Source organism: Notolepis coatsorum (assembly GCF_963971535.1).
Source record: "Notolepis coatsorum genome assembly, chromosome: 6".
In the NCBI taxonomy this organism is placed as follows: domain Eukaryota; kingdom Metazoa; phylum Chordata; class Actinopteri; order Aulopiformes; family Paralepididae; genus Notolepis; species Notolepis coatsorum.
In genome coordinates this window covers 108,048,616-108,071,854 of record NC_140170.1, presented here as the reverse complement: position 1 = coordinate 108,071,854, position 23,239 = coordinate 108,048,616, and the positions used below count along the sequence as shown (strand labels likewise).

At 41.6% G+C, this 23,239-nt stretch overlaps 1 protein-coding gene across 2 annotated transcripts in view; it reads left to right on the top strand.

Moving 5' to 3' along the window:
- Nucleotides 1-23,239, top strand: part of rbck1 (RanBP-type and C3HC4-type zinc finger containing 1) — a 164,315-nt gene that overhangs the window by 139,944 nt on the left and 1,132 nt on the right. Inside the window, exons 1-12 of one of the 2 annotated variants that reach the window (XM_084316512.1) lie at nt 3,367-3,549; nt 3,655-3,702; nt 6,076-6,220; nt 6,871-6,967; nt 7,791-7,995; nt 8,450-8,613; nt 14,409-14,582; nt 15,857-16,017; nt 16,670-16,781; nt 18,031-18,210; nt 18,466-18,564; nt 21,446-21,589. In XM_084316512.1, the coding sequence (XP_084172638.1) occupies nt 3,663-3,702; nt 6,076-6,220; nt 6,871-6,967; nt 7,791-7,995; nt 8,450-8,613; nt 14,409-14,582; nt 15,857-16,017; nt 16,670-16,781; nt 18,031-18,210; nt 18,466-18,564; nt 21,446-21,589 (1,521 nt within the window). In that variant the 5' untranslated portion in view covers nt 3,367-3,549; nt 3,655-3,662. Of the gene's footprint in view, nt 1-3,366; nt 3,550-3,654; nt 3,703-6,075; nt 6,221-6,870; nt 6,968-7,790; nt 7,996-8,449; nt 8,614-14,408; nt 14,583-15,856; nt 16,018-16,669; nt 16,782-18,030; nt 18,211-18,465; nt 18,565-21,445; nt 21,590-23,239 lie in introns of those variants that run through there. The other variant, XM_084316510.1, reaches the window with a different exon arrangement.

The window sequence follows — 23,239 nt, the reverse complement described above, 5'->3', positions numbered from 1 at the left end:
TGGCTTAGAGTAGACGACAGAGTACAGCAACTTGCAATGGGCCTGGTCTACAAGATACACTACGCGACCAAGGTACCCATGTACATGTCAAAATACTTCCCAAAGGTCAGTGAATACCACGATCACAACACCAGAGGGAGCTCCACAAATCATGTAAAACCCAGATTCGGCTCAAACAAGGGACTAAACACGTTTCGCAATTATGCCACATCAATGTGGAACGCCCTGCCTAAAGCTGTAAAGGAATGTGAATCACTACCCACCTTCAAAAACACTCTCAAAAAACACCTACGTGAGACTGCAATTCGAAACTGGCCCCTACAAATGTCCTAACCTAGTTGTACAGTAAATGACCAAGTAAGGCTTTGTCAATATTCCAATGTACAGTGTAAAATGTGTGTGTGTCCCCTACCCAACCCCCCCCCCCCCCCCCCACCTCCAATGTACAGCCCTCACCCAACCCACCCAACCCCACCCCACCAACCTCCTCCAATGTACAGTTTCTACGCCAAATGTATATACACTCCTTTTCTGGACACTTTTGTATCACAAACAGTACTGTATTTGCAAATCTGATATGTCATAAATGTATAGATGTAGCAGTACTGTCTATCTGTATGTCATGTATGTCATATATGTTATGATGAATTGAAAATGGGGGACCCTGGTGGAAACAAGACGAAAGTCTTTCTCTGGTCTGCATCCCCTTAACAATTGTATGTATTGAGATGTACTGTACTGTACCCATTCTGCAATCTGTTAATAAACTTTTCAATCAATCAATCAATCAATCAATTATGCACCATCTGTTGAAATGCCTCAGTGAACATGGCTTTGATGATGCATATTTGAAGAAGCACTTGGTTGCATTTGCAAGTGATGGAGCCAGTGTCATGTTGGGACGCAAAGCTGGTATAGCTGCAAAACTGACTGAACTGTATCCTAACATATTGACCTGGCATTGCTTAAATCACCGGCTGGAACTTGCTGTAGGTGACACAGTTAATGATATCACAGCTATGAACCATTTCCAGATCTTTATGGATAAATTGTATACTGTGTACAGTAGATCACCACTAAACAAAGAGCAACTGAACGAGTGTGCAGCCGGCCTGGAAAAACAAGTGAGAAAAATTGGCCGTTTGCTAGACACAAGATGGGTATCCAGTTCTTTCCGCACAGTGTCTGCAGTGTGGGATGGTTATGATGCACTTTGTGCTCACTTCAGCATGGCAATGACAGACAGGGGACGACAGAGCGCTGATAGGAAAACATATGAAGGTCTATTCAGGAAAATGACTTCATATCAGTTTTTGCTAGATTTAGCACTGCTGTACGACACCCTAAGTGAGTTAAGCATTCTTTCAGAAGCTCTGCAAAACCGCCAAATGACACTAACCTCTGCAGACAAACGTATGAGGCGTTGCATTAAATTCATTGATGTAATGGGAGAAAAACAAGGCAACAAAGTCCTTGAAGCTGAAACTGCAATAAAAGCAGGTAAATTTGGCACAGTTGATCTGACAAACAGACCGAAAATTGTTTCCATCAACCGGAAACAGTTTATCAGAAGTCTGAGTGATAATCTAACTAATCGGTTGTTCACCACTGCATCTTTTAAGGGGTCATCATTAGTGGCACAGAAAGAGTCTGAAGCACAGTATGTTCAATTGCTTGCACAACTCCAAGTTGTTGAGTGTAAAAGCTGGCCAAAAGAAATGCCACTAGGATTTGGCGAGGTGGAAATAAGGCATCTGTGCAAAAGATTCAAGCTGCCCCTTAACAGTACTATTGATGGATTCAGGGACTTTGTTGAGAGCAATGGAGAAATGATACCCGATGAGCTTATTCCTTTATTGAATTGCACAAAAGTAATTCCATGTAGCACTGCAGAATGTGAAAGGGGATTCAGTGCCATGAATCAAATTATCACCCCAACACGCACAAGGTTAATGATTTCACGGGTAGCATCTTTGATGTTCATTAAGATCAACGGGCCACCTCCAGAGATCTGGGATTCAACAACATATGTTGCAACTTGGCTGAGAGGCCATCGCTCAGCTGAGGACAAGAGAACGAGGATAGCAAAACCAAATCATAGGCCCAGCACCCTATGGTGGGGGCTTGCTTGACTGATTGTATGGTAACTCAGTTACTTCTAGTCTGCATCGAACATTGTACATATGTCTATACTGAACACTGGGACCTCTATTTTTACTTCTTTTTACATGCTACTTTATTTTATTTCATACTTATCTTCTCTAGCACAGTCTCTGGAGCGTAACAGTAAGAAGCATTTTGTATAAAAGTATTCTGTACTTCTGTATGACAACTATTAAAGAAACTTGAAACTGTTTTGAAACCACTGTTGTGAAACAAATTACATTGAACTAATTTAAGTGATGTGTACTTTTTCCCCTTCTCAAAATAAAGAACCAAGTAAACACAAGTTGTCTGATTATTTTAAGTTTGCGTGTAAAACAATTTCTTTACTTGAATTAACTTAAACTAAAAGTAAATACAAACTAAATTAACAATGTAACTTACATTGTTAATTTAGTTTGTATTTACTTTTCTAGTTTAAGTTGATTCAATTAAAGAAATTGTATCAATACATTTAAAACATTGTTTGTTTTTCAACCATATCTGTTGACAATATAGGCAACATCCTGCTACCTTTTTCAGCTTCTCTATTTCAAGGCAAAAAAAAAAAAAAAAAATGTGCAAAAAAAACTGTGCATGCGCGCGCGCGTGCACGCGCGTGGAGCGTTTGACCTACTGTCAATTTACCACTGCACCACTGAGGTTAAGGTTAAGGTTAGGCATTGTTTCGGAGTTGGTTAAGGTTAGAAGGGTTAAGTTTAGGCGCTGTTAAGGAGCTGGTTAAGGTTAGAGTTTGTCTTAGAGAATGGCAATATTCTTTCTATGGTTAAGGTTAGGCATGGTTAAGGTTAAGGTTAAGGTTAGGCATTGTTTCGGAGTTGGTTAAGGTTAGAAGGGTTAAGTTTAGGCGCTGTTAAGGAGCTGGTTTAGGTTAGCGTTTGTCTTAGAGAATGGCAATAGACAGCCTATTTCCGCACTGCCGCTCTCTCGCGCTGCCGCGGTCACATGGTCACATTGTCACATTCTTGCACTCCTCCGCTGTTAAAAAGCAACACGCCCACCGGACCTGAGAGCGCCGCTGGCTCTGCGGCTCTGCAGTTGCATACTATTGGAGAGCGCCGCTGGCTCTGCGGCTCTGCAGTTGCATACGACCCTATTGGAGTGAGTAGGACCTATTGGAGTAGGAACACAAAATTAATGACAAATCACACATGCATGGGCGGAGCATCCATTCTCTTCCTGAACATTAAGTTATAGTTTCACTTTCCCCCTTAAGTCTTTCTGTTTGCACCGGGAATAAAACACACCGAAACGGGAGAGGAACACCGAATACATTATTAAGAGTAGGCTAATAATAGTTAAATATTTTTCCTGTAATTTATAGCCTACACTTTCCTTGCTTCTGGGCGCTCGACAAGTTATCGGAACTTGGATCTTGACAGATCGGTAAGTAAAGTAGAATGTAGTTGTGGTATGTCAACCAGAATAAATTATTGAACGACTTGTGGAATTTGTTATTTTCAAAAATCTTTGTATTCTCTATAATTCCAGTTCTGACAATGACGTGTGAAGTTACTCTCGCGGACAATTTGAGAGAAGGTGAGTTATATTTATTCCGACGACAGACTATTATAGGCGAATCACGTAGTTAGGGGTCAAAGTGCGGTCAGGATTTGCTACTGTTAATATCTTGTTGGCCCACTGATCTACACACATGACACAACTACTACACTACGCGAATCTACCTACTCAGCTCAAATCGACAACTATCCATGAAATGAAAATGGGGGACCCTGATGTAAACAAGACAAACGTCTTTCTCTGGTCTGCAACCCCTTAACAATTGTGTGTATTGAGCCGTACTGTATTGTACCCATTCTGCAATATGTTAAATAAAGTTTTCATTCATTCATTCAGTATATAATAACAGAAAGAGCTAGGAAGTCCGACATTTTAAGGTGTGTGTGTGTGTGTGCGTGCAGTGGTGATTTCATATGGGGTTAAATACGCATAAATGTTCCCTCGGGAATAAAGATGATGCCTAATTAATGGTATGTAACACGTTTCATTCACAGGATTTGTGTGAATGGTCCAACTGTAGTATTTGAACACACCTACGACTATGCTTGCACCTCATGGTACCAAAGCACCTCAAAGGCACTAAAAAACAAATTACAAACATCTCAAAACAAGCTAGTCAGACTACTACTTGACCTGACTCCTAGAACCCACCTCACCCCTGCCCACTTTGACAACCTAGGATGGCTTAGAGTAGACGACAGAGTACAGCAACTTGTAATGGGCCTGGTCTACAAGATACACTACGCGACCAAGGTACCCATGTACATGTCAAAATACTTCCCAAAGGTCAGTGAATACCACGATCACAACACCAGAGGGAGCTCCACAAATCATGTAAAACCCAGATTCGGCTCAAACAAGGGACTAAACACGTTTCGCAATTATGCCACATCAATGTGGAACGCCCTACCTAAAGCTGTAAAGGAATGTGAATCACTACCCAATTTCAAAAACACTCTCAAAAAACACCTACGTGGGACTGCAATTCGAAACTGGCCCCTACAAATGTCCTAACCTAGTTGTACAGTAAATGACCAAGTAAGGCTTTGTCAATATTCCAATGTACAGTGTAAAATGTGTGTGTGTCCCCTACACAACCCCCCCCCCCCCCCCCCCCCCCAACCTCCAATGTACAGCCCTCACCCAACCCCACCCCACCCAACCAACCTCCTCCAATGTACAGTTTCTACGCCAAATGTATATACACTCCTTTTCTGGACACTTTTGTATCACAAACAGTACTGTATTTGCAAATCTGATATGTCATAAATGTATAGATGTAGCAGTACTGTCTATCTGTATGTCATGTATGTCATATATGTTATGATGAATTGAAAATGGGGGACCCTGATGTAAACAAGACGAAAGTCTTTCTCTGGTCTGCATCCCCTTAACAATTGTATGTATTGAGCTGTACTGTACTGTACCCATTCTGCAATCTGTTAATAAACTTTTCAATCAATCAATCAAACCTGAGCTATTGTTATGCAAAGTAGCCAGGTGGGTACTTGGCGCAGAGTCGACAGTCGAGTGGACATTCTTGTGTGCACGCGCATGTGCGTGCGCATGCTCAAATACGCTTTGTACTTGTTGAAGTCAGAGGTTCTATGTAGGATTGTTAGTAACTGTCTAACTGCATATATAACTGTTTCCACTAGAGGGCGCTCTAGGCGGAGCCACTCAGGAACACCACCAGGTGGCGAGTATAAATAGAGATGTCTCCTCCTACTCTACCTCTTTCCCCCCCCAGCCTCTCAGTGAGAGGAGAACTCTAGAACTGCTGCTCATGCCATGTGAATAAATAAACCACGCCAGTTAAAGGCTAAAGATAGAAACCATGCCTCTTGACCACATTATTGTCGCCCTATAGCCGGATTCTGTCAACAGTACTCATAAACAGTACTGTATATTTGTAGATCTGGTATGTCATAAATGTCTAGATGTAACAGTACTGTATCTGTATGTCATATATGTTATGATGAATTGAAAATGGGGGACCCTGATGTAAACGAGACGAAAGTCTTTCTTGTTTATTTTGTTTATTGTTATTTGCACTTACAAACATACATTCTGGAATAAAATAAGTAAAAGAAGAACAGTTAAAACAGTTTCTCTGATCTGCATCCCCTTAACAATTGTGTGTATTGAGCTGTACTGTATTGTACCCATTCTGCAATCTGTTAATACAATTTTCAATCAATCAACCAATATGCCGTGCAACCCCATCCCATGGGCACTGCATGCCTGTGTGTGTGATAGACAAATACATGGATTTGGATGTAGGGACACTCAGTAATGTCACCACAGCATAAACATGTGAAACACCAGGAACGGTGTGGGAAATTCTGACCATGTGGCTAACAGTTGAAGTGATAACTCTGTCCCATGTAGCAGAGGAGCTGGCCCTGTCTCTGGGTGAAGCCATCAGCAGTGGAGACACAGCGGAGGCCGTCAGGCTGTCAGGAAGACTGTCAGAGCTCTCTGTTCCTGTGTGTGTCACTGTCAACAGCCAGGCCTACCCACAGGACTCCATACGGTTAGGTCACTGTGTGTGTGTGTGTGTGTGTGTGTGTGTGTGTGTGTGTGTGTGTGTGTGTGTGTGTGTGTGTGTGTGTGTGTGTGTGTGTGTGTGTGTGTGTGTGTGTGTGTGTGTGTGTGTGTGTGTGTGTGTGTGTGTGTGTGTGTGTGTGTGTGTGTGTGTGTGTGTGTGTGTGTGTGTGTGTGTGTGTGTGTGTGTGTGTGTGTGTGTGTGTGTGTGTGTGTGTGTGTGTGTGTGTGTCGCGCGCGCGCCCGCCCGCCCGTCCGTCCGTCCGTCCGTCCGTCCGTCCGTCCGTCCGTCCATGCGCGTGTGGTTGTGTGAGTGGGGACTCCCTAAAATTGAGGGTATCTCATGTACAGTATATAAACCCATCTCTACCTTAACCTCATTGGATCTTACACCTACCTTAAGTCAAGTCAGGTCAAGACAACAACATCATTATTTTGGACTGGTAAATGGACCAGTAAAACTATTCTATACTATTCCATTCTAATTCTTTTATATTCTGTTCTGTTCCATTCTAATCCATTATATTATATTCCCTATTCCATTATATTCTATTCTATTCTATTTAATTCTATTCTATTCTATTCTATTCCACTCCAATTTATTCTATTCTAATCTAATCTATTCTATTCCACCCACAGGCTGAAGGTGGGAGTGGAGGATGCCCAGTCTGATACCTTCATCCCTATGAATCTTGAGGTTACTCCTGACTTGACTATAGCACAACTGAAAGAGAAGGTAGTCCTCATAAACTCATAGCACATCTGAAAGAGAAGGTAGTCCTCATGAACTCATAGCACAACTGATAGAGACGGTAGTCCTCATAAACTCATAGCACAACTGATAGAGACGGTAGTCCTCATAAACTCATAGCACAAGTGATAGAGACGGTAGTCCTCATAAACTCATAGCACAACTGATGGAGACGGTAGTCCTCATGAACTCATAGCACAACTGATAGAGAAGCTAGTCCTCATAAGCTCATGACAACAACTTAAGATCAGCATTGTTTTTTGGTGAAATGTTTTCACATTCCTTTACGGCTGTGGGTAGGGCATTCCACATAATTCACATTCATCACATTCATCTTGCAGTAGTACTGCCAGACACTCTTAAGCAGTTCCTCCTGGGGTGGAGCAACAGGGCAACACTAGCAGATGTGTAAAAAGTGATGATCCTATGATCGCTACATCCCTACCTGACTGACCACATAACGATGGAACTCCTCTCACTGAACTTATCTGTGACCTTTTAACCTTGACCTCAAACGTATTCCTATGCTGCATTTCACTAGCTACAGACCCTGCCTGCCCTAGTATATTACATAGTCACACATATCCTAGCTTAGCACAATGAATGGAAGCGGACATGACCGGTTAGCCTTCAGGAAAAGTGTTAGTTGGACAATGCCTAGGCTAACCGGTCATTCATTGTGCTAAGCTAGGCTAACATGCAGCCCGATAGCTTTCTACTGAAAACACATGGAGGAAACTGGTATCTATCTCTCTCTGGAGAAGACGGTAAGCTAATTTCCCAAAATGTTGGCATGTTCCTTTAACAGATCAATGAGGAGTACCCACCCGGGTTCCACCCGTCACTGCAGCGCTGGGTGATTGGGAAGCGTTTGGCGCGTGACAGAGATACCCTGTACAGCCACGGTGTACAGCAGAGCGGAGACCAGGCCTTCCTGTTCATCCTGTCCGTCCAGGCCGGCCACTTCACACGCTACCAACAAAATCTGTACCAGGAGATGCAATGCCTAGACAGTCAGTACCTCTCTCAACACTCATACTGTATATACACACATGCATAATCACACGCAAACACATTTAAATTTAAACTGATTTAAATTAGATTCGTGGCTACAATATCAAGGGGAGCCATGCAGACTACTGATTTGTAAGTGTGGTGCATAAATCATTTTACACTATTTTACTTTAAAGATATTGCAGAGAGTTCTAACGTTTTCCGTGAGACGTTGTTGTCCTTGTTGTTCAGAGCAGTGCCAGGGATTCTCTTTAAACAAGGTTCTTCCCATTCCTATGCACCTGTGCTGAGAGGTTAGGATGTGCAAATCTGTCCAAATTAAACATTTGAATATAACACGTTTCTTTCCCCAGGCAAAGTGTTGTTGTTTATTATTGTCAGCCATGATGATCAGTGTGAATATGCTGTTGGCCAACTATAAATGTATATGTACATTTATTAACTGTCATGCAGGTATCATGGAGTCCATGTCCCTTGTGCCCAGAGGGCCGGGGGGAGGAGCTGTTGAGAAAATACCTCCTCCTCCTCCTCCTAAGAACGATCGGACTCCGTCGCCTGTTCTCCCCAAACCTGTGCAGGTTCAAAAGCCTCCCAAGCCTCCTCCCAAGCCTCCCACGGTCAGAACACAAATACTCTTCTATCACATCATCACACCACATCATCATTGTTGCATATTGTTCCATATAGCTTGTTGTGTGTGGTGTGCGTGTGTGCAAGCCAGTATTGTGCTCAATTCACTTTCAGTTCAATCAATTCAAAATGTAGAAAAGAAACTGCGATTAATTTGCTAATGACGGAGCATTCATACTCAGTTATTTCTTTTTTTTGATATTTAAAGTTTTTTATTTTTCTCAAACAAGACAATACATACACGACAAAACAAGACAAGAAATGATAATAATAACAATAACAACAAGGGGCGAGGGGGGGGGGGGGTTGCAGAGCGTTACAAAGGTTCAGTAGACAAACTTATTCCAGATAGTGATCTAATAAAGTTCAGGGGACCTTGAAGGCCATCGGGCCTATCACTCTCTTGAAGAGACAGAGCAGCCTGTTCCATCGATAGCAAGTCCATGAAGTCCTTGCGCCAGTTCTCCATACTGAAGCAGTTCGGTTTGCGTTCTTTCCAGTTCATTAAAATAATCCGTTTGCATGCTAGAAAAGCCAGTGCTACAGTATTATTTACAATCTTTGCTTGAGCAGTGTCCATTTTTACACCCAATATACACATTATAGGGCAAGGATTAATGTCAATTTGGAGAGTAACTGACAGGTCCTCAGCAATGTCCAACCAAAATTTCCTAACAAGCGGGCAGTGCCACAGCAAGTGCATGAGCGTACCCTCTACTCCACACCCATGCCAGCACAATTTGGGTAGGGTGTGATTCATTTTATTCAATGTACAGGGTGTTATATAGGCCCTGTGTAGTATCTTTAATTGTATAATTTTATATCTAACACATTTTGATATTTTTGTACTATTCCTAAGTGCTGCTTCCCATTGTGTTTCAGATATGGATATACCCATGTCTCGCTCTCATTGGACTTTAGTTTGGGTATTGGTATCAGGGGTGGTTGAACATGATAGTTTATACATTGCAGAAACAATGCATTTCCTGCCTGTAATTCCCCTTAATGTCTCTTCCATGACTCCGTTTGTTCCTATAGCTATGCCTTTAGACAGCAATGATTTAATAACTGATTGTATTTGTAAATAAGATAAAAATTCTGTGTCTTTCAGCCCAAACTGTGTTTTAAGTTCATTAAAAGGTATCATATTTCCCCTTTCGATCACTTGGCCCACCTGTGTTATATTATGTTGTTGCCATACATTATTTTTAAGGATTTTACCTCCTGCAGAGAGCAAAGGGTTTTTCCATAATGGACATGATGGTAAGGAATATCCACTAAAGGTCAGGCGTTTATGTAAGATTTTCACTATTTCACATGAAAATTCTAAAAGCGGATTGTCCAGTCTGGGAGTGATTTTTGGGTTATACCACAACATTGAAAGAGATAGATCTTTGTTATGTTCTTCTATAATTTGTTCTTCAAGCCATTCCCAGCTGCCAATCTGTCTCACACTATTGTAAGCCCACTGCAAGGGGTATCTTGAGTTATATGCTATGTAATATTGGTGGATATCTGGTAGTCCTATTCCTCCACTATTTCTTGGTTTTATAAGTTTTTTATGGCTGATTCTAGGTTTTCTGTTGTTCCATAGGAAGCCAGAAAATAATTTGTTTATTTCTTTGAACCAACTAGGAGGGAACTTTAAAGGTATAGAGGACGTCAAAAAAGCTAGCCTTGGTAACAAATTCATTTTTATAATATCAGATCTGCCCCAAAGGGATAAAGGCAAGGCTGTCCATCTTTTGATGTCCTCCTTTATATTCTTTAAAAGGTCAGATGTATTTAACTCAACCATTTTTTCAATGGGAGATCGGATTTTAATTCCCAGGTATTTAATTCCTTTTGGCTTCCAATTGAAAGGAGCAGAACCCAGATGTGATTGAAAAGTTAGGTTGTTAAGTGGAATAGCTTCACTTTTACTATAATTCACTTTATAGCCTGAACATTTACCAAATGTATCTATAAGCTTTAGCACTTGAGAGATGGAATGGCTAGGATTTGTTAGTGTTAATAATATGTCATCAGCAAACAGGCTGGCCTTATACTCACAACTACCAATACGAATACCACTGATTTCTTTATGAGCACGTATAGCACAGGCAAGTGGTTCGAGGGAAAGAATAAAAATGTGCGGTGAAACCGGACATCCTTGGCAGGTAGATCGATAGAGATGGAATGGATCAGACCTTATACCATTTGTTCTGACTGACGTAACCGGTTCATGGTAAAGTGCCTTTATCCAGTTCATGAGAACCGGACCAAATCCGTATTTAGGTAGTACATAAAACAGATATTTCCACTCCACTCTATCAAAGGCTTTCTCAGCATCCAGCGATATTGCCATCGCTGGATGATGGGAGGCCCCCGCCCTTGACATGACATGCATTAGCCTCCTCATGTTATTTGAAGCTAGACGACCCTTTACAAAGCCAGCCTGATCAATATGAATCAATGAGGCTATAACATTTTCCAATCGCCCTGCAAGGACCTTCGCAAACAACTTATAATCATTATTTAAAATACTCAAAGGTCTGAAATTACACATTTGCAAGTGATCCTTGCCAGGTTTTGGAATCAATGAAATAGTAGCTTGCCGCATGGTTAGCGGCATGGATTGATTGGCCACTATATCATTAAACAGCAATATTAGAAGTGGTGTAAGAGTGACTTGGAAACACTTAAGAAATTCACTTGTATAACCATCATCACCCGGTGTTTTACCGGTTGAGAGGGATTTGATAGCTGATTTAATTTCATTTTCCGTGATAGGTGTATCTAGTGATTCCCTTTCTTCTTCAGAGAGGGTTGGGAGATTTATATCTCTGAAAATGTTTTTCATTTCCTCTTCACTCGTACAACATTCTGATTTATACAGTGTGCTATAAAATTTAGTGAATGCTTTATTGATTTGAAGTTGTTCACAAATCAGAGAGCCATCTTCATCATATATGCTAGAGATTGATTGACGATTTTCTTGCTGCTTCAGTCTGAGAGCAAGCATTTTACCAGCCTTATCGCCAGATTCATAATATTTTCGACGCAACTGAAAGAGGGCAAATGCATTTTCCTCATGTAGAATTGCTTGTAATTCTGTTTTTATAACCAACACTGCTTTTTTCAGTTCTAAATTGTCAGGGTCCAACATATGACTAGTTTCCAAGGACTTAAGTTCAGTAATCAGACCATGTTTCCTTGCCATTTTTTCCTTTTTCTTAGCTGTTGAGTAGCTTATAATCCAGCCCCTACAGGTTGCCTTATAAGCCTCCCATACCGTCTGCACTGACTGGACTGATGTAAGATTAATACTAATGTACTCCTGTGTTTTCTCCTCAATCATAGACACAAAAACTTGATCTTTCAATAAGGAGTTATTAAATCTCCATTGTTTGGTTTTATTGTTAATTACAGCAGGAGTAAAAAGGACTGACAGGGGCGCATGGTCTGATAAAAGTATGTTATGAATTTTGCAATCAATTACATTACCCACCAAGGATTGTGAGAAGAGAAAATAGTCAATCCTGGAATATGAATTATGAGCGTGGGAGTAAAAAGTATATTCACGTGTGTCAGGGTTGACAACACGCCAAATATCGGTTAATGCAAGTGAGTTTTGCATTTCTTTAAGTGCACTTGACAATGCTCCGTCTAGTGGGAGGGGACGCCCAGACCTATCAATCGAGGCATTGCTAACCAAATTTAGGTCCCCACCCATCAGAATGGGATAATCTGCAAATTCTGCCAGCACCAGATTCAGCTTTGACAAAAAAGTATTCTGTCCCGTATTAGGAGCATATACATTTACTAAGGTACATTTTTCATTTAGTAAAATACCTGACAAAATTATATATCTACCATCTTTATCAACTATTTGTTTTGAAAGTTTAAATGATATTTTCTTTGAAATCAGGATGCTTACCCCTCTAGAGGCTCCACTGCCTGGTGCTGAGAACACTTGACCTACCCATCTTTGTTTCAATTTAACTGATTCTATTTCATTAAGATGAGTCTCCTGGAGCATTGCCAAATCACATGATAGGGATTTCAAATATGTAATAATTTTATATCTTTTCGTTTTGTTTGAAATACCTTTCACATTCCAGCTAATCAGATTTACATGATTAGGTCCCATTATTTTTATCAAGCAACTTTACAGCTTCCTCCTTGTAAACTATGCAACAACATGTATGGATAGACAAAAAAATAAAAAGTACAAGACATACACATACATAAAGTAAGCCATTAGGCAAAGGAAAAACAGTAAACAAAACAGAGATAGACTTAATGTCCATCCCTTGTCCGCGAGCAGAGCAGGCGCGGCCGTGCTGCATCCTACACAGCTCCGTTCTCAAGGTTCAATCAACTTGCGCAAATAAAAAAAATACGCGATGCGGGCACCAGCGTTATGTTTATGAGGGAGAGAGTGTGATTAGTTCATTTTCCACTTGTTCATTGTGTAACATAAATAATATCTCAATTCCATCAGTCCCACTCCCAGCCGTAAAGCATAATGAATGAAGGTATAGAAGAAAAAAGAAAAAATAAAGCAGGGGGGCTTACAGTGACACTGGTGCAGTTATGCCTCTGGTCATCTCACTCATGTCAACCAAAGATCTTGGGTAATCGTTTCTTCAAATCTTCAACAGCCTCCAATGCGTTGTTGTAGATATATTTCACCTCATCAATGGTGATAACGAGCCTCGCTGGGTAAAGTATTCCATAGCGCAGGGACGTTTCTCACACACGAGTTTCGCTCTGATGTCATCATATTCTGCACGCTTTTTTTTAATCTCCGTTGGTAGATCCTGGAAGACTCTCAGTGGTTGTCCTTGCCAGGATAGTTGCCTTTTCTCCGCCACGGCCTGGAGGATCCTCTGTCTGTCGCTCCATCTCCGTATGCGCACCAGATACGGCCGCGGTGGCTCACCTGGAGCCGGGCGGGGACGTGGGCTACGGTGCTGTCTTTCAATTTCTGGTGTTGGCTCGTCGTCTTTACCATCCAGAATATATTTTAATATGTCGGCCATCATCTTGTCTGGGTTGCCTGTCTCCAGTCCTTCTGCCAGGCCAACAAAGATCAGATTATTTCTCCGATTTTGTGCTTCCAAGTTACTAAACTTTGTTTGTAGCGTGTTCAGTTCTTTGGCTTGGACCTGCAGGGTTTTACTATTGGCCGCACACTGGTCTTCTAGATCTCCGATTCTTCCTTCTGCATTAGAGACTCTGTTCAGAATAGCCCGTGTCTCTTTTTTTAGGTCTTTCATTGAATTGCCAAGTTCATCCAGTCTTCTTTCAACCGATAATTTAAGGTCGCTCACCTCCGTTAGGAGTAGCTGCGCCCAGGCAGGTGTGTCCTCGCTTGACATGATTTGTTTGATTGCTCCACGCCGTTCACCTTTCTTTGTCTGGGTTCGGGTTTCTCGGCAAGAGCCAGAAATAGACATGCAGACAGGCAACTATGTTTGAACAAAATAATCCAGTTCTTCAGTTTAAATAGATGATCATTTAGAAGCAAAATACTATATTTTAAGGACAGAGCTGTGCAGAGCACTCAGCACGCCATTCCTCTCAGTCACGTGACATCATCACACACCTGGAACGACCTATTAAGTTATTTCTTAATAGGTTGGATATGGCAACTTTGTCATAACAAAGTTTCAGTGTTTCAGTAGGCTATTTGAAATTGTAAGAAAACCCACTCCCGGATTTGATTGAATTGAAAGGGAATTGAGTGCAATCCTGATGCAAGTGTGTGTGTGTGTGTGTCTGTGTGTGTGACCAGGTGGGCTGGTCTTGTGATGATTGCACCTACCTGAACAAACCTACACGTCCAGGCTGTGAGATGTGTGGTATGGAGCGGCCAGTAGGGTATCAGGTGCCTGATATCTACCAGCCTGACCAACAGGAGAGTCAGCGGCTACAGCAGGACCAGATGGCCGAGCTACAATACCGGCAGGTAACAACAGATACAGTAGTTAAGATGATAGACGGCAGAAGTGATATTCCACTAGTCCTTCCCCCTGGTTCAAAATACTTTCCATTTAATATTGTGCAAATGTGCCTCAGGGAATACTGTTCTATGCCAATAACGATAATCGTGTATTCATTTAAAGCTGAAATGAGGAAGGTCTCTATTTTTCTTTTATGATTTGACTGTTTTCCCAAGGAGTCATCAGTCCCCTTCAAGTATGAGTAACTAGCCACTAGTTAGGTTAGCTTATTCTCAGTTGGAAATATGTTTTGTTAACACTACATTAGGCTCCCTTAGATTGTTAGCATGATGGTTGGCTAGCAACCTAGCTATGACGTATGTGACATTGCAACATGGCTGCAGGTTGTAGTTCGTAGATCAACTAAACTACACTTGTGTGTTTCTTGAAAATACATGTACAACTAAGGTTTTCTTTCTTATCAGATATCGTATCGATATCATAAAGCTTTTTGAACCATGGGGCGGGGTCAAATGGAATGCCACTCCTGCCATCTATAGGGAGGTGTAGTGGTTACGTCATTGTTGTTTCCGGCCGGTCCACCTCGCTTGAAATTGCAACGTATTTCCAATGGACACATTTCTAAATTGTCTCGTTTAAAACAAATAAAGCATGAACATTGGCATGGTGTACCTTTCTGTGTGTATTCATACACAATCTATAGCTCAACAATTCGCAATTAATCGTAAAATAATTACGTACAATTTTATTTCAGCCAAAAATGCTTAAACAATAATCGAAGGGAACTCATTTTGTGCAAAAATGGAAAGCTTGCCAATGTTCATGAGGCAGAATTATTACAATAGCCGATAATACATTTTCCCAATGATAAATGTCGTTTGTCAGCAGTACTGTCAGTGTCAACAGTAAATAAAGCAGAAATTGTGTGACGTTCAGAACAAAAGGTAATGGTATCAAAAGGCATCATACAATAAATACACATAATGATAACAGAGTACTAGCAGATTTCCAAACAAATAGGCTAAAAGTAGCCTACAGTGTCAACAGGGGGAAATGGAACTGTAATAATCACATTAGAGTACTGACCGATTAGTATGACAATCACATTCATTAACAGCAGATAACCAAACAATGGTTGGTCGGCACAATGGTAGAAGGTTGACTACCACAATACCAGGCAATGATAATAATGATAATGATCCCGCTGCTTCTCAACTCTCTCTCTCTCTCTCTCTCTCTCTCTCTCTCTCTCTCTCTCTCTCTCTCTCTGGTGATGAAGGGTCTGGATGAGGAACGAACAATGAACTTCCTGTCCTTGCTGCACACAGACGGGCAGAACCTGGTCCCCAACACCATGCAGGTGGACTGTCCCATCTGCTTCTGCCCCGTGCTGCCAGGAGAGGGCGCCACACTCAGAGAGTGTCTACATAGCTTCTGCAGGTCAGACACAGGCCTAATATAAGAATTAAAGCAACTAGTGCAGTGCCCGTTCCAGAAGTGCTGCTCGCAGGGTCTTTTCAGTTCTTAAGAAAACCCGCTACACTTGATATATGGGAACATACTGTATTTACGATAGTATGACGACTCCCTTGATTGATTGATTGATTGATTGATTGCAAAGCATTGGACATTTACTGGGTCCAGTTTCGAATTGCAGCCACCTGTAGGTGCTCTTTGAGAGTGGTTTTGAAGGGGGGTAGGCTGTGGGTATGGCGTTCCACATTGTTGTGGCATAATTGCGAAACGTGTTTATTAGTCCCTTGTTTGAGCCGAATCTGGGTTGAACATGATTTGTGGAACTCCCTCTGGTGGTGTGGTTATAGTATTCACCGTGGTATGGATGCCGACCCTAAGAAACCAGATACTAGACTATTCATAAGCAACAGCTGTTTTCTAAGCAACTATAAATTGGTGTCCTGTTCTTCCTTCCAGATTTATAGATCAGCACTTGTTCACTTGTCACTCACATGTTGACCCCCCCCCTGCATTCCTGAATATGTAACACTTCAATTGGATTGAATTGAACCCAGATGTATGTGTGTGTGTGTGTGTGTGTGCGCGTGCGCGTGTGTGCATCCGTCCGTCCTGGCAGGGAGTGTCTGAAGGGGACCATTGTGAACAGCCAGGATGCAGAGATCTCCTGCCCCTTTGTGGATGATATCTACAGCTGTGACAGCAAACTACAGGACCGAGAGATCCAGGCTGTGAGGCTAACAAACACACACATACACACACACACACACACACACACACATGCACAGGCTCACACACACACACACACACACACGCACGCACGCACGCACATACACACACATACACACACACACACACACACATACACATCTGGGTTGTCGTCAATTCACTTTCAATTCAATCCAATCTATTCAAAATACAAAGTATAGAATTCACTCACTAATGAATGACATTACATGACAACTATAATAATAATAATAAATTTGATTTAGAAGAGAGATTTCTCAGACTCAAGGACACTTTACATAAAAAGAGAGTTTGAGAGAAACGATATAAAAAGAGAAAAATATGAATATATATAAATTAGTAACAACAAGAAAATAAACAGAAATAAAAATAGAAAAGGAAGCAAAGTGCAGTCCATTTGCAAGAAACTAAAACACCAAAAAGTTAAAACAACAAGTTCGGTAGCATAAAAACTGGAGGGGGAAGGGGGTGAAGAATTTTATTGCGAGATGGTCAGCGACGTTGAGGGCCACACCACTGAGATTGGAGAGGGTGATGGTCTCGGTGGAACACACCAGGTCCAGTATGTGGCCTCTGGTGTGGGTGGGGAAATCTACATGCTGGGTGAGATTGTGGCAGTCAAGGAGGGACAGGAGGTCATCAGAGGCGGTGATGTTGTCAACATGAATGTTGAAGTCGCCAAGGAGGAGAATTGAGGAGGTGGATGAGCTGACGGAGGTGAATAGAAATAATAATTCGGAAATAAACACAGAGGAGAGAGGAGGGGGACGGTAGATCACAGATGACAAGGCGGAGGTTGTCCATCGACACGTGCCTTCCTTGAGCAAGTCATGTCGATGGTAGCGCGCAGATCTCACAATGTTTCCAGGGCTGTGGCCAATGACCTTTGGCATTGTGCCATATTGTCTGGCAAACCACGTCATTAAAACAGTTTGAATAAGAACATTATAGACTAAATAAAACAACCTTTTTATAGTGAAAGACAGCGTTCTCTTCCAGAATTGATTGAATTGAAAGTGTATCGAACCATTCCGAGACATGACACACAAACACACACACACACACACACACAGGGAAACTGCCACTAATAAAGGATGTGTGGTGGAGGCATACCGTGGTTATTACTCTGTTGTTGTGTTTTGAGATGGCTAACATTAGCATCTAACTATTCTCACTTATTCTATTTCTCTGTTTCTATTCCCCATCATGTCCATCATGTGTGTCTGTGTACAGATCCTGACAGAGGAGGAGCACCAGCGGTTCTTGGAGTTGCGTTTGAGCATCGCAGAGAGCCGCTCGGAACACAGTTTCCACTGTCAGACCCCCAACTGCCAGGGATGGTGCATCTATGAGGACGAAGTCAACCAGTTTGTCTGCCAACTCTGCAGCGAAACCAACTGCATTCTCTGTAGGGTGGGTGTCTTGAATAGAAAATATGGAATAGGCCATTAGGACACTTTTATTGTAATAGTAGTATTTTAGTGAAAGTGATCATAACCTACCACTTTTTATGTTGTGTGGTTTTGAGGTGGATAATTGAGTGGCTTTGTAGAGCTAGGACAGGAGACCTCAGGTTTTTCTTTATTTTATCGAGGAAGGCGATAAGAATACAAAGATTTACGTAGTGTGTGTGTGTGTGTGTGCATGCGTGCATGTGTGTGTTCATAGGCCATCCACAAGGACATGAATTGTAAGGAGTACCAGTGTGACCTACGTATCCGAGCAGAGAACGACCTGGCAGCCAAGCTGACAAAGCAGATGCTGGAGGTAAATAGTCTCTCTCTCTCTCTCTCTCTCTCTATCACTCTCTCTCTCTCTCTCTCTCTCTCTCTCTCTCTCTCTCTCTCTCTCTCTCTCTCTCTCTCTCTCTCTCTCTCTCTCTCTCTCTCTCTCTCTCTCTCTCTATCGCTCTCTCTATCGCTCTAAAGGTGCACCTGGTAGTTAGGGGGAGAACAACTAACAACTAATGATCTGAAGTATATCTATTAGTATTGAATACATAAAGTGTTACAAGAGAAAACCTGGAGCACTGTTAGAAACTAGAAGTTATCTGATTGGCTGTGGTGCACCTGCCCTCCCACCACCTCTACCATATAAATGATCTGATTGGCTGTGGTGCACCTGCCCTCCCACCACCTCTACCATATAAATTATCTGATTGGCTGTGGTGCACCTGCCCTCCCACCACCTCTACCATATAAATTATCTGATTGGCTGTGGTGCACATACCCTCTCACCACCTCTACCATACTAAGACTAAGACGCATCCTCTAAGCACAATGGGTCTCATTCGCCAACGGATTTACGACAAGAAATGTGCTCTCAGGCTGATTTGAGACATATTAGGGCCGGTAGAGAGATTCCCCAAACGTCCCTAAGATTGGATTCGGCCGTGGCTGAGAGCAGGATTTACGAGTGCTGAGGAGCACACTTAACTTGACAGACTGTGTGCTCCGTGTTCTTAATGGCTTTATTTGGGAGGAATCATAGTGATTCCTTCATGTCAACCCTACATGCCTCCTTGGAATTAATTAATTAATCATAATTTCAATAAATATGACAATATTTGTACGATAAAGAATTATGCATTTGATGTCGGAAATATAAATAATATGGATTCATCTGATCACAGGGCAGCTGGATTAACCATATCTGAACCAGCTATTTTGGACAAACGTATAATTACTTTAATTACTCAGATATTCAAACACAATTACCGGTATGCAATTATGAAATGATTGAAAATAATAATTATTTAATGCCTTCTGTGGAATTTGTATTTGTTACATACATATCTGTTTTATTGATTAATTATACATTTGAAAGAATGCAGGTTATAGCCAACATGCAATATATCCCATTGATTGGTACAATGGGACAGACATTTGTTTGATATAGCTATAACCTGCATTCCTTCAAATATATCATTAATCAATAAAACAGATATTGAAATACACTATGTAGCCTACTACACCAACACTGTAAATGACAGTGGATAAATAAATAAATAAGAGACAATACTATGGCTCATTTGACAGTCACTATCTCTTGTCCAACATGTAGAAAATAGTAATTTTTTTCATGTATACGTTTGCGTGTTATGCAGTGGTGAATATTGTATAATAATAATAATACATCTATTTTATATAGCGCCTTTCCAGATGCTCAAAGTCGCTTTACATGGGTAGAAGAAACAAAACTATGGCAAAACAAAAACGGAACAAAAAGAATACATGACAAAATAAAATAAAACCGACAGAATTAGAGGTCAAAAGCAAGATTGAAAAGGTGGGTTTTGAGGGCTGATTTAAAATATGTCAGGGTGTTTGCATCACAGATATGGCTGGGGAGGGCATTCTAGAGGGAGGGGGCAGCAGCAGCAAAGGCCCTGTCGCCCCAGGTCTGGAGCCTGGTTGTGGGAGGTGTTAGGAGGTTGGCATCAGCAGACCTAAGGCGACGGGTCAGACCGGTAGGGAGGGGCAAGGTTGTTGAGGGCTTTAAATGTGATGAGAAGTATTTTAAATTGTATCCTGTATTTGATCGGAAGCCAATGGAGGTCGTGGAGGATAGGGGTGATGTGATCAGAGCGACTGGTGGAGGTGAGCATGCGGGCAGCAGAGTTTTGGACATATTGGAGTTTATTGAGGATGGTGTTTGTTTGGTGAGCCGTAGAGGATGCTGTTACAGTAATCCAGTCTTGATGAAATGAATGCATGAACCAGTGTTTCAGCAGCGATAGTTTCAGAGTGATCCGGGCTAATTCCCGGAAGCTGAGTTATAGAGCGCTATGTGAATTTAGCTAACGTCGTTCGCGTTGCTCGCCTGGACACTTGATATCAAAGGTATATAATAGGTATTATGTTTCATCATGAATGCATCAAAGGGGAGGGTCGTTTTTTGATGCTCTGATCGTCAGCAATGGCATACGTTTTGAATACTACATACGTTGATCGTTGCGATCGATGTGAAATCATTGTCGGATCAAAGTAGGATTGATGTCATATAGTCCTTACCTTTTACTAGGAGTTATCCCAAAATGAATATTCAAATTGTCTGATCGCGATTTCCAGTATTGATTTGTCCATCGGGTCCCTGACATGAAATGGCACAAAATATGCATCAAGTGTGCTGAACGCGTTCCAAGTTGCTCGAATGAACCGTTTCACTTGCCGGGGTCCAAATTCTCCGCCCGGTTCATATAAAATGTAACACACAGTGTGAAATAAGGTTTCAAAGGGTAGGCGATACTGCCACCTAGCAGGATTAGACCGGCATTGCACTCTCGGGGTCTCAAAATGAGTTCCAATGGTAACACTGAGGTCCGTGAGAGTGTATAGAATATTCAAATCGAAAAAATTATGAAAACCCGAGATTTGCGCTCAACCGCTGGCGAGATAACCCAAGAAATCTCGGGGTTGGCGCAGAAAGTGTTAACAAAAAACAATGGTTTACATCACGTATTTCAAACACAAATTATTCTCTACCTTAGGGGTAAACATATATTTGACTACATCTTTTTATATATAGAAGTAAATATCCCTCTTAGAGGATCTAGAATGCTCCAGGCACCACATTAATTTCCCCATTATGTATACATCAAACACAGATTTATTACAGTATATTTTTATTATCATATTGTTCACTGTAGGCCATGCTGCAAAGTGGGGAAGCCATGCACTGTCCTCGCTGTGATGTCATCGTCCAGAAAAAGGGCGGCTGTGATTGGATTTGCTGCCTGATGTGCAAGACGGAGATCTGTTGGGTGACCAAACAGGCTCGCTGGGGGCCAAATGTAAATACACACATGTTATATACACACATAACACACAGTCACACACAGGCTGCTTTTTTATTTTTTTTATATAGCGCTTTTATCCAAAGCGCTTTACAATTTGTTACTCACATTTTACCCGTTCACTCACACATTCACACACCGACGGCGGAGGCAACCATGCAAGGTGCCAACCTGCTCATTGGGAGCAATTAGGGGTTAAGTGTCTTGCTCAAGGACACATCGACACGCTGTCCGGGAGGAGCAGGAATCAAACCGGGAACCTCCGGATTGCCAGACGACTGCTCTACCTCTCGAGCCACTGTCGCCCCTTGACAATGACAGACCTATACTAGGGATGGGCTGAGTACCCACCGTTTCAACTGAATGCAAGTGTTTTTTTAGGGAACTCTATTTGTATTATTTAAAATAAATTTGGTTACCACCAAGTATAGTCCACCAAAAGTGCTTGTTTTTGCCACTGAAACAGAAATCTTGCTCTGAAATCCCACAAGGCATGGGTTGTTGAAGGAAGACAACACTAGAAGCTGCATGAGAGCATAAGGAGGATTCTATGCATAGTACGCTATGTTACAAAAGGTTTGTTGCGCTGTAATACAGCTAGCTTATCTAAAAGATAAAAACAACGGTTCATGTTTGTGCATTTCCAAATTGTGCCAACAAAACATTTAGCTAGTATTCACTATTGTTATGGAAATATGCCGTTCCATGAGCGGAGATACCTGCTGCAGACAGAGTGGAGGTAATGTAATTATTACAAATGGAAACTGGACTGTTTTGATATGCATTAAGAAAAAGAGGTTTATTCATCACATATAAACAAGACATATAATGAAATGAAGGTGGCCCTGCCCTCTTCGATTGTGCAAAAGATACAAATAATAGAATAGAAATAAAATAGACATGATAAAAATACTAAGATAAAATACAAAAGGCAATGAGTACTATGTACACTACTATACAATATACAGTTATACCCTATGTGGTGTGTTAAATAAGTACCCGAGCACTACAACTCGAGTAATTCATGCAGGTACTCGATCTCGGAAAACATAACTCCAGCCCATCCCTAACCTATACACATTCACACACATGCACCGATATTAGAACTTGCACAGTCACAGACATAGACAACGACACACATGCACACACACGGGCACAACAGACGTGCGGATTCCGTATTCCGCACTGTGGAATACAAAGTACAGAGGGATACATTATAGCTGGCTCTGAACAACAGGAACAGGGAGCTTCTTTTTTTAACAAATTATTACCACAAGTTAAAACCGATAAATAAAGGTGGTACATCTGGAGTAAGGCAGAACGAAAACCTTTTACAGTAACAGCTCGAGGCAGAAGAAAACAGCTGTTACGACCTTGATAGCTCTTCTAAAGGTGGTGTATTGCCGTTTTCAGGTAGTTTATCACTGCCTGGAGAAGTCCTGCCAATGTTTATAAAAAGAAAAATAAACATTGCATGCTTTTGTCTTTTTGAAGATTTTCCACGTTTACTTGTCGTTCTTACTTTATTGTGCATCTTGTTATAGAAGGAACGTTCGTCCCTTTGCTGATAAGACATTTTGTTGTTTACATTTTGGATTATATTGTAGTAAAATAGTTTAAGGCTAATCGCATGTGTGTAACCTTGGT